Source organism: Symphodus melops (assembly GCF_947650265.1).
Source record: "Symphodus melops genome assembly, chromosome: 9".
In the NCBI taxonomy this organism is placed as follows: Eukaryota; Metazoa; Chordata; class Actinopteri; order Labriformes; family Labridae; genus Symphodus; species Symphodus melops.
The window spans coordinates 9,419,765-9,436,523 of record NC_136699.1 but is presented as its reverse complement, the minus strand read 5'-3'; the positions used below and the strand labels follow the sequence as shown (position 1 = coordinate 9,436,523).

Below are 16,759 nucleotides of genomic sequence, written 5' to 3'. Positions count from 1 at the left end.
AAAAGGTTTATACACAGTTTTATTTCTGTTGAATAAATTAAAAGCACCAGAAGACAATCTGAAAGATGTAAATAGGTGCATGTGTTTCTTTGCGTACCTTTAAATGTACCGTAACTTAAGGAACAGATTGGTGACAAAACCGAAAACACAAATACAAAACATCAGCTGGTACAGTAGCATAAAATCAGAGATTATTGATTATGTTGTGTTTGACATGTTGACAGTTGACAAGTCAATGCTATCGAAGAATGACTCCCCAAACTATTCCAACTTTGCAGGAACAGAGCAACTTCACCCCGACAGAAACTGCTCTCAGTGTCATGATTGTCAGTGTTGTGACATTGTCTCCAAACATATTTTCCAAAGTTCTTTGCTTCACTTCATTACAGGAGATACTGAAAGATTATGAGTGATACATGGGGAATGTTTGTATTCACACAGAAAGCCAATACTGACACTTCTTGGGTAAGAATAACATAAGAAGAGTTTTAGTGTTCAATGCATAATATGTGGATGTTCCTTACTTAAATAATCTTATTATGCAACAGCGGCTGCAGAAACCAATCCTCTGTGGGACTAATGAGAAAGGTGCACAAAGATGGGCTGCATCCTGCAGAGTAATGAGCCATTAAATTTTGCTAAACCGGCATCCAGAAAATGCTGCATCGCTTAAAAAAAAGTGTTAGTCATCTGCATTTAAAATGAGGAACACAGCGGCTGTGTCACAGCAGCACAAAGGCTTAAAACGAAGGAAAAAGGAGTATGAAGATGAGGCAGAAGTGAGGAAAAAAAAAAAAAGAGACATGTAAACAAACACTGACATTATTATACCATCATGACAAACAGCAGACACCATCGCAGATTTTCACCACCATATCGACAGTCAAATATCCATGAAACAGGAAGACAACACTATATTTACACCACTTAAGACATCGAGATACCACAGAGGGCGACTGGTGGAGCAGGAAGTTAGTGTGCTAACAGACATGTTTTGTAACTCAAGAGGAAACTTGCAAAACAAGATATAAGGCTCTCGGCGGAAGTTACACAAAAACAGCAAGATTTCACGACAGAAGACTTCTCTATGAAGGGATGATTAAAAAAAAACAAAAAAAAAACAAGTGATCAATATTTCAGGTAAAAATTTTAAAACCGATACAGGAGTGAGAATAAAGCTGACTGAAATAGAATCCAAAACGTTTTCAGAATGTGAAAAACATAAATAACAGTTAAAATACAAAGGAAATGGTAACAAAGAATCCAGAAATTTTAACATTGACCCCTCAGTTACAATGCTGCACGATAAAGGATTGTCTTTATCTTAAGCTTCGACATTCTTAGTATATAGATATCCTTGATTATCCCATTCTTAACTATTGTAATGCTTACTGACAGAATACTCATATTCTGTCTACTCATTCAAACCTTCCTTTTCTTTAGTGTAATCAAGTCTTTTGCTTATCATTTACATTAACATAGTGTTCTCACATTCACATCGCTCATTGTTCAGGATGTATTTTGGCATGAACACCTGCAATATGAAGGATCAGCAGAGGTCATTAGAAAGTTCAGACTCATCAGTTCAATCCTTTCCCAAGTGCTTTCTAAATCCTTTTATCAGACAAACTGTAAATCTACCGACGATATGCCACTTCGAATAATCATCACAGTCTTCCTCTAACATGAGAGTTTGTGAAATGTAGGGTGCAAATGAAGCTGCACTGCTGTCCAACCAATGAGAGAATACCAAGAGGATCATATAACGGTGTCCTAAAGGTCCAGGGTTTTCCCCCCCACCCCCATCGGTAAGTCAGGCTAAGAATCAACCCGAGAGTTACTCCTCATCTCCCGCCATGAGGAAACCCAGGATGAAGTCGATTGCCTTCTGCCGGTCGTGTGGCGTCTGTCTGCCCATCAGGTTGGGAGGCGGTCGGATTAGCAGGCTGGCAAAGAGGGTCGCTGGAATACAAGAACAGGACCAAAGGGTTCGGGTTCATCATTTCTGTGTGGTATTATTTATTATTATATAAATTGTAATCTCAGTGCATACGTGGTCTCTAGTTCTAATCCAACCCATTTTACATCCTCTTTGTATAGAAGTATTGTCAAATAGTAGCTTATGTTCACAACAATTCACATGTAAATTGTGCAATCTTGTCAGATCACTTGTGTCTCGTAAGCATACAGACGGGATGTTTCCTGGTCATACCTATGAGGCTGGCGGTCAGGTTGTTGTTGTGTGAGTGCTTGAGAAGTTCCTTCAGAAAGGCCATTAAGTAGCGAAACACATTGCGGTGAGCCCGGGGCAGCTGGGAGATCAACTGTAGTCAACAAAGGACAAAGAGTAGTTGTAAACATTACACTAAATAGTAAAAAAAAAAAAAAAACTTAAGGTAATGTCCAGCTAAACAGTCTGTCACTTTCTATACATGGAAGAAAAAAAAACTTCAGTCCCTGCACCTGTTTGCAGAGGCGGCTGTCATGAGAGCAGTCCAGGCACCGTTGGTAGAGTTCATAACACACAACTGGCTCCGGCAAAGCCTCCAAGAAGATCAGCAGAGCCTCAGCTACAGAGTGGTTACAACCGACTGCATCAACAGTTAGGGAAAATAAAAAGCCAGTATGGTGTGCAGCGTGAGCCTTCGAGTGTTTCTAACTAACTATCTGAATGGTTCACAAGCTTAATAAGTTTTAGACACTGAACTCTACTTGATAGGTCCCGATATTCATGATTATGTGGACACGTGAAGTTTAGGAAAACAACACTGTCAATGTATTGACTGTCCTAATGTGTGTCTCTTTTTTTCTGTAGTGACTTCAGATCTGGGTCTTTGTGCACTGAGAGCCAGCTTTTTTGGCCTAGCGTCATAAGCAAGGATACGGATAGAGTCTGGGATGCTGGTGTCCAGACAGTCGATGATGTTCTGCAGCTCCTCCTGCAGGCCTGGAGTCTGGAACAAGTCCTCCTGGGAGACAAATAATGACCCAACGCATCACACAGGCGGTCCTAAAAGTCTTTAGTTTTATCATGGTTGGTACAAGTCATTCAGCCAGAAAAAAAATCTTTAGAGAATGGAGATATTTAACTAAGAAACATATTCCTTATAAATATATAAACTGAGAAAAAACAAACAACAGCAGGAAAAGCATCTTCTCTATAACTTTAGACACATCTTTCATCAACAACACACTGTTGTTTTCATATTTCTCTGAGGAAACCCTTCAGATAAAAAGCTGTGTAGTGCACTCTGATATCAAAACATCAAGAAAAAAAAGAAGAAAAAAATAAATCAGAATAATCCAGCCTCGTCACTCCTCGGGGATAAAAAGCGTCTTGTGATGTTTCGAGTACTTTATGGTCTGTGGTTTTCTCACCTGATCACAGGATTTGGTGAAAAGGTGGTTGACAAGAATCCACACTTCCTTGGGGATCTTTAGAGGCACGTCCTCCGTGCTTGCACCATCCACCATCAGGAAGCTCACCTTTGACCTTTCCTGATAAGAGAGGACACGGTTAAATGAGAGCAGAGGCATCACATTTGTTACTGGAACTCATTTCAGTAGCGATTACCACATGTTCATTCACATCAGGAACATACATTACCGTTAATATGATTAATAGATTCTATGACAGTGAATGCTTCTGACACATCACATCAATCAGTTATGGGACGGGAGCAAAATAGAGGTCAGGATAATCCTTGAGGTCCGGAGACTAGAAAGACAGCCATATACGGGCTGGATGGAACATTCTTTTATCTCTGAAAATGGACCTGAAACTCTGAAAAGTTCCAAAAATAACCAGGCATAGTTAAGCTGCTCATAAACGCAGAGGAAGCTGGAGTGTGCCCGTGTTTGTGTGTGAACCTGCAGAGCTCCTTTTTAGAATGCTGTCAAAGGTTTCAGCACACGAAGCTGTTGGGTACAATATGGTGATCCTTCAAGGACGGGATTTAAGAAGAGGAGAGCTTTAACGTGAAAAGAATGAACGGCTTCTTTGTAAAGACACAGGGCCAGACTGAAACTCTAAGTGGATATTTATTCGCTCATGCAGATATTCAGTTTCGCTGATCATTAACAGTTTATGACATGAAGGATTAGACTGGCTTCATAGGACTGTTTGAGCCCAGCCGAGCAGCTCCTAATGCTTCTTCTCATTAGCTTTAATCATGTTAATGAAGGAGCTGTGCTGAGAGGGTGGCCTACTGTGAAATGAGCTTTAGTGTGATCATGTTTTTGGTGTGTCGAACTGGAGCACCCAGTCCTCCGTTTGGCCCGGGGAAGATTTAACGTGTGAGTGGTTCTCACACACAGATTATAACTTAGCTGGAAGGTTCTGGTCTCTGATCGACTGTGGGCGTCTGTAAAGGTTTTCGCTGTGGATTGCAAATCGTTACTCTCGCCAGCTTTTTGAAACCTAGACAGCTGGTAAGCGTCAGGATGCAATACTGCAGCTGAAAAGGACGACTTGTTAGAGAAGTTGAAGATTTAAACGCGTATATTTTCGAAGGGTTGGATTAGAGGTTTGGTTACACTGCTGTGTCTGTGCATGGAAGTAGAGCTGTGAGGCGATTAGCTGAGCTAAGAACTGGAGCCGAAGCAGAGGGAAGCAAAACACACAGCCACTTTCAAGCCAAACACCTTCGTACAACTATTATTTTGTTATCATTTATACACATCATTCGTTAGATCACTTCTAAGCTTCAGAGAGAACACTGAGGAGTTCCCTTTGATTGCAGGCTTCATGCAAAGCGGGACTAACTGTCCTGCAGCTCTCGAAAAGAAACAGGTTGGACACAGAAGATACTTTTATGCACAATAGCACTAAGAAAATATGTTCATGTTGAAAGTTAAGCTTGCACATTATAAAGGACGTTGTGTACTTTGGTTTTTCTGTCGACTCATCCTGATGTGACGAATTCCAATAATACTTCAACCAGTTTGATTTTATGGCACGGGCGGTTGAAGCGGGTCAATAAAAGCGTCATAAAGCCGATCAGGGAGGTCTTGTTACTGAGGGGATATCAACGCCGTTTGTTTGAATTCCTGATCGGTATCAGTGTTTACCTTTTCCATGTAGTTGTCCTCTCCCTGAGCAAGAAGTCAAGCCCACAACCACAGAGGAGAGTGGGAAAGGAAGGATCGAGGTAAGAAGAGGGGGAAACCAGAGAAGACAGTAGAAAGAAGGATGAGGAAACACAGGATCAGAAAAGTCGATAGATTATGGATTGTTCTTGCATGAATCACTGATCAGTATCACCGAAGACAGACGGAAAATGAATGCAATAGTCAACATAGAAATAAAGGAGCAGTGAATGACAGTAGCTCTATTCCAAAGGAAGATTGGACTAAAAATAGAAATATAGATTTGGACCAGCGATGAGCATGTTGAGACCAGAGGAGGGGCCAAACCTGAGTCAGTGTTCCCTCTTCTTTAGGAGGTCTCTTCCCATGTTTTTGCCACTTCCTCATTTCCTCTGCCCCTCTTAGCCAGAAATACACAGGCCGAGACATTTTAAGCTCTCCAAATATAGGCTCCCTGTGTGACTGAGTTTACCCAGAGGGGGGGGAACAAGCCTTAACGTGTTCCCGCTCAGGTTTCGACTGGTAAATAGTTTAAGAGTGAGAAAAAATGTGAGCCTAACTGAACTGAACTCATCGAAGGGAATTATCCGCCCTGCTCAGATTAGCATTCTCTTTTACAAAGGCTGCTGGAGCAGCCCTTTCCCTCACCAGGTCGATGAGTTTGGTGATGGGGATCTCTCTGATGGGCTTCTTCATGCGACACAGAGTCTCCAGTGATGTGCCGAAGCAGCTCGGCAGGTAGTTTCCAGAGATGGTGATGAAGTAGTCCTTGCCGCGGTCCAGATGGAGCACCAGGATGTCCTCAATGGAGTCCTCTCCTGAGTTCAGCAGCGTGACCGAGTCCTTGCTGACGTACACGTCCAGATAGATCTCCAGAGTCTCGTCTGCTCAGGAAAACAAGAAGAGGAGGAAGAAGAACGTCAAGAAGGATTTCACAAAAACATAAGATTGATATTAAACACTAATGCTACAGTCAGTTTTACTATCTGTTTCTCTGTGTGTTATCATTTGTTTGAACTGATTGTCCCACTCATCATGCAGAATCATGCAGAAAAAGAGTGAGTGAAACACAACAAACAAAAGACTGGAGCCATTAATGTTTCAACAATTCAAAAAGGGACAAAGAGCACAGCCCTTTGCAATAATTCTGATTACAATATTACAATGAGATTTAAATGTATGTAAAAACTCCCTTCTTATTTTAGTCACAAATAGTAAAGAGGAAGTTACAAGGCAATGACAATTATCAAAAGGAGAAATAGAGACGTGTGTTTTCACAGCTTGTTCACTAACAACTAAAAAATATGGAATAATAATAAAGACACACGACAGAAACAAAGTCACACAGCTCAGTAAGAAGAACATGAGGGCTTTAGTCAGTGCTACAGTAAGTCGAGGGTAGTGACTGCAGACAGATCAAAGTCCTCGTGTGTGCTCGGGTGTCAAATAGAAAAGGAGTGTTTAAGATTTAAAAAAAAAAAAAAAAAAGACTCACTGGGCTCTAAGAATCCATCGCTTGGCTCGGCCCGGAGCCAAGGTTTGCAATACTGCGAGTCATTGAGTTTGGGGATGAAGCCAAAGTGACAGGGGACCTGCCCGTCATTAGTTATCATGAAGCGCTCCCTTTGAAGTTGCCGGAATTTTACACTCTCAAATGAAAACTGTAGGATGAAAAAAAAAAAAAAAAAAAAGAGAGAGAGAGAAGCCCATTAGTGACAGATAAACAGGACCATGAAATGACAACAGGCTGCTCTACAGTATGTAAATGGTAAATGGTGCAACAGTAGTGCATGAAGTAACATCATTCAGGAAAGGAAACATACAATGAGTCATGTGTACGTTTACCTCTCTTCGGCTCAGAGAAACAGATGGAAGGAAATCATTCTCCATTCTGTCCATCGCTCGAACGATCTCCTCAAACACCTTTTTGTGACGCTCCTCGTTTACCACTTTAACCTGTTACAAACACACACATGCCATTTTTTTATTGAACAGACAATAACGATTACTTTAAACTTAAAATGATAGGAGGACCAATCAGTGTGTTAAGGCTTTCTTAATAGACCACATAGCTTCGTACCCCGACGCTGAAAAGGGAGCTGACAGGTTTGTGGTCACTCGTTTGCAGCTCCATGTGACTGCGGTATTTGAGCTGCTTGACATTGTTGCCCCTCCACAGGATTCTGTCACACCAAGCCGGGACACGGCACTTCCCACTGCAGGGAAAACAAGTCACAGTTCCAGAGGAAAAGTTAGAGGTCAGACCTCGGACATACATACAGTACTGCTGAGGCTGTGTTTGTGTTACGATAAGGCTGGAAAAAAAAGCTTCCTTACAAGCACAAATGTAATCAGAATTCCTTAGCAAAAGAACAGAAACTGGAGACAAGTTGCCAATCGGAATAGAAGAGCAGAGCCTGGAGTGAGTTAGTGTTTTTCAATCATTAAAAACAAAAGGATGATGTCGTACCTTGAGTCCCATCGATCTGTTTTGGGGTCGTATTTATATGTGGGAATGAAGTTGATCTCTCCCTCCATGAAGTCTGTGAAGGCTCTCTTCGTCTGCCTTTGAATATTCAGCTGCAAAGTAAGAAGAGTCATTGATGAAAAAGACAAAACAGAATCCTAAACCAGGAGCAGAAAACAACCCATCTGATCGTGGTATTGGCAATATGCCTAATCTTTAATTAGCAGAAACATTTCATATTCAGTTATGTCACAGAAAAGCTCCGATGTGGAAAACAAAATTGCAGTCTACAAATACAAACACGATTATTCTTTACAGGGCATTAGAGCTCCAGAGTCTCATCCAAGTGCCAAATTCTCTTCTGTCAAAATCACTGATTACACAACTAATCACTCAAGAAAAATACTTTTGGTGCAGTGGTTTACCTGATCAACCTCCTGCAGTTTTTTAAGCTCGTTTTTAAGGATGTGCTGTTTGACCTCGGCAGCATCGTACATGAACAGACGGTAGTTTAAATCCCCGAGCCAGACTACAACACTGAAAGCAGAAAAATAAACAAGAGAACGTTTAAAACAAGAAAATCACTCTGAAGAGATCAACACGGAGAGAACAGTCGTCTGCAGCTCATGTTTGTGAAGCTGCTTCGGAAAAATAAATATCAAACTCTACAAATGTTTTTTTTTATTCGCAGAACACAATGTAAAATCAACAAACAGGATACAAGACAAGAAGCTAGCTAAAGTTGAGAGCCTTCTGGAAATGAGTTACCGGGGAACTCACTCATGTTTGACGATACTTAATGGAGGGTGGTCCAGTAAGTGGAAGGTCATGCGGGCACATATGTCTTTGTAGTCCTGGTTGCGGCGCTCAAAGTCTTCCACGTGTGCTGCTAGATGGGAGTTTACGATGCAGAAGCTGGTGTTGTGGAAGACAAACCTCACCGCCACACCTCCCTTGTTCCCCTGAAAAGTCACAACATTTAAAAAAAAAAAAAAAAAAAAGGAAGACATCAGGATGGAGATTTAGAAAAAGGGAGCATAGATCTACTAGAGGTTCGGTGCAGTGTACTCTTAAAAACAAAAACATTACAAAGGAGCTTATGATAACTCTGAGTGTGAGCTGCAAGGTCTAAGAGTGAACAAACCATTTTCCCCATGATTCCTGTCCCGACATGTTCTGCAGCAACTTCTTTGATGTGGTTCTTGAGCGTCTTTTTGACGAAGACAACAAGCATCATCCCAACTAGTCGTATGATCCGAAGCTGTGTGTGGACACAGAGATGAACTTAAACAAATTCATAGATGATGATGATGATGATGATGATAAGAGACCCCATTGGTTGAGTAGTATTCGTTTAACATATAGACACAGCTGCCATCTCTTCTTCATTACTCACCCTCTTGTACTTGGCTTTTGGGTGCAAGCTCCTCTCCACAGCTTCCACCCACAGCTGCTCTTTGGACGAGTCCATGTAGAAGAAAGCTTCAGTGCTGAGGTCCAATTCTTGAAAGCTGGAGTTAGACAAAAAAAAAAAAAAAAAAAAAAAAAGTCACCTTCATACAGACTGTGTTAAACTTCAAGCTGAGAATAGAGCTGTGTTATAGAGGTCTCACTGACCCCAGAGCATAAAGATCAGGAGGATCTGCGTCACAGCGGAGCCATGGCTCCAGGCTGCTGTCGGGAGACTGACCGTTCACGTTCCACGTTCCTGTGAAAAACCTTCAAAAAGGAAAAGCAGCATTTATGCACAGTCCGGGGGAATTTAATGCAGGAGAAACTTTTTTTTTTTCTGAAAGTTATTTCTTTCTTGAGACAACATTTCTAATAACGCACAAAATGGAAAAAAAAAACTCACTTAAAGGTCTCGATGTCCACGTACTCGTTCTCCTTCTTTCCCAGCCGGTGTTTGATGAGGTATTCTCTCTGTCCAGCCTGGCTGGTGAACATCGCCTGTCTCATGGTGTTGGTGGTGGGGCTGTCGCACCATGACGACGGCCTGTCTGTGCTGTCAAAACCTGACCTAAAACTACTGCCATGAAGAAAGAAAAAAAAAAAAAAAAAGAAGACCATATGAGCGGAACGCAGTAATAAAACTGTGGTGTGACGTAGTATCATGCAGAGTGGACTTACTCTGGTTTGGTGCTAGCGGAAAAGGAGTTGTCTTTGGCCTGTAGGGAGACAGCTCTGTCTTTAGGGACTGGTGGAGGGGGCAGAGGAGTGGATGGAGTGTAGGACGCTTTGCGAGGAGGTAAAGGCGGAACAGGAGGAGGCTCCCGCGGGGCGACGAGGCGATTCTGATGGTTCTTTTTTTCCTCCACTTTGAGAGCATGATTGAAGTTCTCCTCAAAGCCAAAGTCTGAGGCGAGCGATTGAACTGGACATCAGGAAGAGAACGTTCAAAAGCAGAGGATTCAAACAAACATCAAAACAAAACTGCTTAGAAAAGACAGATCTAATATGATAGCGTTTCTTTAGGATGACGTGTTGACGTACCGTTATTGAGGTTCTGAGGCAGTGCACTGGTAGATCTGGGTGCATTGACTCCAGAGCCCACAGAGTTAGCAGTCTTGTTTGCTCTTTGTGGCGGGATGGGGACCGGGCCTCTGAGGGCAGCTGGTGCAAGAGGCTCCATCGCTTTGGGTTTTCTTTGTTTGGATTCAACTGATGGAAAAAAAATACAAAAAGCTGAGTCAGAGGGAAGTACAAAATGATTCCTACACAAGAACGATCATCTTCACATGGATACTCTCAAACTTTATGAAGATGAATGCAATCAATCCCCCTGCTGAAAATAGAAGTTTGCAATAATCTCCCCGTTTGTCCAGGCGACCCTGCTTCACATGAGCTCACTTCTTCTCAAATAAGCAAACCACAGTATCACACCAGTCTTTGTTCAGCGTCGAAAATCACAACACATCTTGTGAGCGAAAAGTAAATGTCGTCCGTCATAATCATTCATCTTACAGATCTTTCAGTTTTCCATGACCGATGGAAGTCATCCATAACTGCTTCATCATCACGCTCTTTGTTGGGACAAAACAAAACTTTGTTTTAAGGTGAAAAAGATGAGCTGAACTTAAAAATAGCATCTATAAACTCAAGATCTTTTCACAACAAACTCAATGGACAATTTATACTGATTAAAGAAAAACTGACAAAAGAAATAACCAAATGATTGCTTTTTTTTTAACCATAAATGTATCGAAAGAAAACTGAAGTTCCCTCTGAGGATGAACGCAGTAACCGTAGTTTCTCTTTTGGTGTTGAAGTGCAAGCAGAAAAACATGTCTTTACAAGCACACTATGCAGTTCCAGGGGTACAGGAAGAGTGCAGAGGAGGAAGAGCAACATCGGCCAAATACTTGTGGCTGTGTGGCACATACTGTACCCGGGGCCACGCAGCCTTTCTGAAGGAAGGAAACAAGGGGGGAGGATTTGAACTATGGCAGAGGAAGTAAAGAGAACGTCTCGATTTTTACGTCACCACAAATTCTATTCAATCAATCAAATCAATGTATCGCCAAAGCCCGACTCAACTGCACCCGTCCAAACAACGTGTAATGCTGAACAGATGTCTCTCCCTGTTATATGAGGTTGGTGTAGCTGCTTTTGTTATAAACAGAGAAAAAAATTCAAATGGAAAAAAAAAGCTGTGCGTCTAAGTGTGGATTTCCTCACTGTTGCCATAGTTTCAGGAACAGACATCCCATTCAACAGGTTGCAGAGGCTGCAGTAATACAATACACGGTACCGTTCACGTTCTGAACATAATCTTATTCCAACTTCAGTGAAAGCCTTTAAAGCCTTAATAAACCAAAGACGGTTATGCAGCACTGTTACTCTTCCTTTTTCTATTTTCTCTCGACGCACAGAGCTGCAGATCAGTGGAATAAGTGTAAGCTGTGCAATGACCCAGACGGACAGAACGAGACATCTTCAATAGACATAGGAAGCATTGGCTCTTTGTTGTAATGCTGACACCTTTAACACAGCAGATGAGTCATCTTAATATTCCAGCCTGATACAAGAAGAGGCCGGGTTTTTTAAAACATTTGTTTTAAGGTTATCAGAACATATCTGGAAAATAAAAAATATCTACTTATCACAGTATTTATTTTTGTGTTAAAAACAAAAGTCATACTTCCTCACACAGATGTTTCATGGTCATTGTACTCGCTTCCATTTATCACGTTTTATTTGCAGGACCAGTTTGCTCATCCGTTTGAAGAGTGTCAGTTACGCAGCTCAAATAAGACTGTGATAACTTGAGAGCATAATGGCTTCAGCTTTGGTTCTTTCCGGCTGCTTTCATGAAGGTGGTTCCGATTTCTAAAACCTGCCTGTGTGTGCGTGTGTGTGTTTCAAGAATACACAGGAAATCAGCGAGTGGTGTAATCCACCCTTGGTAAATAAATGTTAGATGACTGATTAAATAATTAATCATCGAACGGCTCCAGACTGCTGACAGACTGTGACGTCTCACCTTGTTGCTGAGCGCTCTTCACCTGGGCCAAGAAAGTCTGCGTGCGTTCATCATCCTGGAGGTCCAGCAGCAGCTCTGGGGATTTTTGTCCTTTGATTCGTACCCGAACATAAGCTTTGAGAAGGGAACAGAAAGCACACAGAGCTGTTTGACACCTTTAAACTTGGGAAACACATTGGAGTTGCAGACAGTCCTGAAAACAAAGCAGAGTGATTTAACAGCGAGACAATCCGCCATTCTTTCAGGGAGCCCTGGTAACTCATGACCAGCTGCTAAATAAAGGCTCCAGACATGCACCCAAAGGCACGCTCTACAAATGTGGTATGGTGGGATAGAGGCTGTGTTGGAAGAAACTGCAGCTTTTAGCTTCTTTCTGTATGAAGCCATTTGATTCCAAAAGGTGAGAAGAACAAACATGTTTCCACATCATCTGTAAAAAGACGAAGCAGAGAGTACAGAGCCAGTACTTACGATCAACTGAGAAGTTAATAAGAAGAGCTTCTTCAGCTTCTGAAATGAAGAGGAGACAAGAGGTTAAACAGTACGTGTGCAGTCCAAAGGTCTGTTGTGGGAGTGAAGCAGTGGTGTTATAAACTCGAACAACAGGCTGCTGTGTCCTGTGGATTTTTTTTTTAATTTGCTTACAGAGATGCAAAGGAAAACGCTCCCTCGACTTTTCATTTTACAGCACTGAGACAAAACACGCCCATGCAAATGGATCAAAGAGCGTTGGAGTCCATGCAACAGCTTTCTCATCAAAGTCTCCTGAATGTTTACTGATCCTCTTCTTATGGAAAATGATTCAGCTGCGTATTTCATATTGAACAGGGAATAAATACAGTGACATACCTCGCACTATTTCAAAACGATCGTTGATGGGTATGGACAGCTGAGGCACAGGACGAGACGCTACAGCATCAGGTGTGGCCAAAACACCTAATCTGTACGAGGAGAAGAGCACAGAGTTCAGCTTCTCATCTTTGTTCCTTCTAATGCGCTTAAAAATACGTTCACAGACACGGGTGTGAAAATATTAGATGTAAATACATTGGCACATTTATTATTAGAATTACATTTTGATAATTAAGGGATTAAAAAGTGAATTAATGATTAACACAATCTGAAATGCACATGCAAACATGCAGGAGTTCCTTACAGTCATAAGAGCAGACTCAAAGCTTTAGACATGCAATGACACAAAATGAATCAAAGAGACACTTTCGGCTTCAGTCACTTTTTGCTGAAAAGTTTTCTGTAGCAACGTGGAGCGCGCTCAGAAGAGGCCGGACTCTAATAGTCCGTTTCATAAGATCTGTGATGTGGGTACATGGAGGTGGGGTCTTTTTTCACTATCTAACAATGGGTGACTAACACGGCTAAGGTCAGAGAGGCACAGCCCGCGTTTCCCCTCCGTCGCACGATTCGTCCGTGCACGCTGTTGAAGAGAGGAAAATGATTCATGTTGAGCCCCTGAATCAGCAACAGCCTCATTAATGTCGTAAGCTACATGACGGTCAACAGACGAGCGTCCGCTTCTCGTGGAAATGGATGACGTAAGAACGAAAGGCCCGAAAAGGTCAATTAAGACGTGATGGAAATGTGAGGTTTTAATTAACATGTCGTGTTTTTAAAAAAATATCCCTCGAGTCACTGAAGGGCGAAAAACACCGCCTTCAACTTCAAAACTGTCATTTGTACACCTTTATCAGATCTGTAGGGAAGTGTTTGAGCATCAGTGGCAAAATATGCAAGGGGAAGCATCGCAGCAACAGGAATAATAATAATGCAAAACAGGAAAAACTTGAATTTCTGTTTATCACAATCTGCCAACACCAAGTGTGCTCATTAACAACACTTATTTGTGTTTACTTCTTTTATGTACACTACTGTTGTCCTTTCTTTTAAGCTTTTCACTTGGACTGTTTAACACTGCAATCTGTGTATAAACCGGCCATAGACCTTTTGTTTATATTGAACCCTATAAAATCAACGGGCCACACTGATAACCCATAGTATTAACGAGTAGCTGTGTTAATTTATGTTCTATCTTGAAGTCACATGTGCTTGTACATGAATTATTATTCTAGTCCTACCTGGTCCTTATTGCTGATTTTATTATCTCTATTCTATTTTTAAAGTCTGAATTATTTCTGGACTGTGTTAAAGCTATAGTAACAAACCAAATGTCCCCCTCTGATTCATAACGTATTTATGATTCCAAGCGTCCTATATGTTCCCTGCTGAGAGTTCAGTACTGCCGCTCTGTCTTAACGTACTGTAGCTTGCATGTCTTTTTCTGTCACTCACCTGCCCGGCAGGGACTACAGTGGAAGATCAGGCTCGATGGCTAAACTGGCACATTACAGAAAGGTCATGAATGTGCATTGTCCCTGCAACTTTAAACTCTTTTAGTCAAATAAATAAATATAAAGGCTCAAGAAATGAAGATCAAGTCACAGCTACAAACACAACAAGCCTCGTCTGTTTGGAGTTTCACATACGCATTTACTGTACAGCTGTTGAATTTGATGTACTGGTTTGAGGATGGGTTTTTTTTATATATCTGTACAGCATCAACTTGCACCCTGACGACACCTTGGATCCATGACAGGAGTTTAGTGCGAGTGGTTTTAACAGTCAGCTGAGGACGGAGCTTGTGTGCCCATGTGAGACTCATTACGTCCACCAACAAGTTGAGGAATTCTGTTTAAGTGGAAGTGCGCTGCCTGCTGCTTTCTCCCTCGCACTAGTGCGCGCCACAACCCGCCGCACAAACACAAACAAACTCGGAGGATTTGACACACCCACCACCTCTGTCACTCACAACATCCCCTTTCACAAAACGCTGACGCTGCCAAGTCCCGGGTTCAAATCCTGCTTATGTACTGTAGCACTGAGCCAAATCATTACAGCAGCACAGGCCTGTAGCCGACTTTCTTTCCTCTGAAGAGTCACTGATCCATGAAGCAATTAACTGACTGCAGACAGGCTACAAGACACCAGACACTGAACATTAGTTTGACAAAAGTGGCACCATTATCGTACACTGTCAAGCACTATACCACTGGACACCATTGACTGGGCCTAAGACTGCTAAATAGTTCTTTGTTATAATTATTATAGTTATTATTCTGATAAAGCCTCACACACACGGCCTTCAACAACACTTATGTAATACCATTCACCGATCAAACGTTAATCTCAATAATCAAAACCCTTTGTTTTCTTACTCAATGCGACCGTATAATGGAAGCATTTTTGTAAATTTGTTGCTGTTTTGTTGGCCTTTAAAGCAGCATGTGTTTGTTTTATGCCAATAAAGGCAGCAGCATTTAAAAAAAGAAACCAAACACAGACCAACTTAAAGGTGTCGCACAGACTCCTCAGAGAGCTAAGCTTCTACTACAAGGACAAGGAATTTAAAGCTGCAGACCATGATGTAAAATGTTGTGCATTTTTCTAATCCGACCAAGTAAACTTTCCATCTATCAGAAATACACACATTAAAGTCATCAGGTATTCTCTAATACTTACATAAACTCACCACTGCGCTCAATTAGAGACAGCAGTCTGGGCTCCTTCAGGCCTGCCCTCAGCTCCTGACCTCTCACAGTGTGAACAAAACCATCAAGGATCATTACTGATGCAAGAGCTTGAACATCACAAGCACTTAGTTATTATTTTATTCACTAGTTTAGTTCTCATCTATCTTTATTTAGGGAGTGAGTGTGGAGAAAGCCAAGAGGTGGTGGGCGGTGTTAAAGAGAGAGAGACAGTGAATATTAAAAGTAGGTGACAGATAAAGCAGTGAGAGGAAAATAAAGAAAGCAGTTTGATGTCAGCAAATAAAACTTACACATGAACACAAATTATTTAAAAAAAACAAACAACAAAAACAAGTGTGTTAAGTTAGCTCTTTTTCTATTTATTGGGCTTGTCTTATCGTTAGTAAGATACTAGTGTGCTAAATTTACAACTGTGGTTACAAAACAAAAACACTCACTAGCTCATTTAGTACATCACAGTTCACGTCTTGTCTTTATAAAATAATAATAACATAGAATAACCTTTCTACTTACGTTGACAGATCAGCTAATGTTAGCTAACGAGCTAAAACAAAGTGCTTAAAAATACAACTTAAATCAAAAAGGATATTGCCAAGCACTCCTCTTCGCATATCCCCAAAGAGGAGTCCATTCTTACCGGTGGAGAACAAACAGTGATTTATCATTTGAGAGCCACTGTGTGTGTCGGTTCAGTCCAGACCACACGGACAGAGAAAGTTAAATCCTCTCCCGGTGCGGAGGCGACGGCCTTCTTCCGGGGTGACAGCTGTTCAGCCTGTTAGCTTGTTTAGCCAGATGTTGATGTTCCTGATGTTGATCAATGAGGGTCACTAACACAGACCAGAGGTTAAAATATCCCGCTTATAGCGCCATGAAATATCCGGCTTCTCTTCCTGTACATGAACAGGTTGGTCAGGTTACATGGCTGACACATTAATGATCCAGCAGAGAGTTTGCAGCTATGTGGACTCTCCTCCCTCTGATCCGGCTTCTTCTTCTTTTTCTTTTCATTTAGTGGTGGCTCTCAATCATGATTTAAAGAGGTGCATACCGCCACCTACTGTACCGGAGTGCGTAGCTTGAACTATGTGACACACTAATTTACATTACATTTCAAATTAAAATAACATAATGAAAGAAAAAGAAAATAAATAC

General features: G+C 41.6%; 1 protein-coding gene across 2 annotated transcripts; it reads right to left on the bottom strand.

The window, feature by feature from the left end:
- Window position 1: 1 nt before the first annotated feature.
- ocrl (OCRL inositol polyphosphate-5-phosphatase) lies at window positions 2-16,608 on the bottom strand. 2 transcript variants are annotated; one of them, XM_079352306.1, is made up of 24 exons: window positions 16,194-16,608; window positions 15,573-15,652; window positions 12,888-12,979; window positions 12,510-12,548; window positions 12,039-12,152; window positions 10,049-10,216; window positions 9,686-9,929; window positions 9,411-9,584; window positions 9,173-9,274; window positions 8,952-9,066; window positions 8,700-8,816; window positions 8,336-8,517; window positions 7,981-8,092; window positions 7,559-7,668; window positions 7,169-7,304; window positions 6,934-7,044; window positions 6,584-6,749; window positions 5,737-5,972; window positions 5,071-5,094; window positions 3,379-3,498; window positions 2,885-2,969; window positions 2,464-2,591; window positions 2,213-2,324; window positions 2-1,962 (listed from the first exon to the last, which is right to left on the bottom strand). In XM_079352306.1, exons 1-24 carry the CDS (start codon window positions 16,233-16,235, stop codon window positions 1,838-1,840), a joined length of 2,934 nt encoding a protein of 977 aa, XP_079208432.1. In that variant the 5' UTR covers window positions 16,236-16,608; the 3' UTR covers window positions 2-1,837. The 2 variants fall into 2 exon arrangements, with proteins under 2 accessions (XP_079208432.1, XP_079208433.1); XM_079352307.1 differs by lacking the exon at window positions 5,071-5,094.
- Window positions 16,609-16,759: the final 151 nt, after the last annotated feature.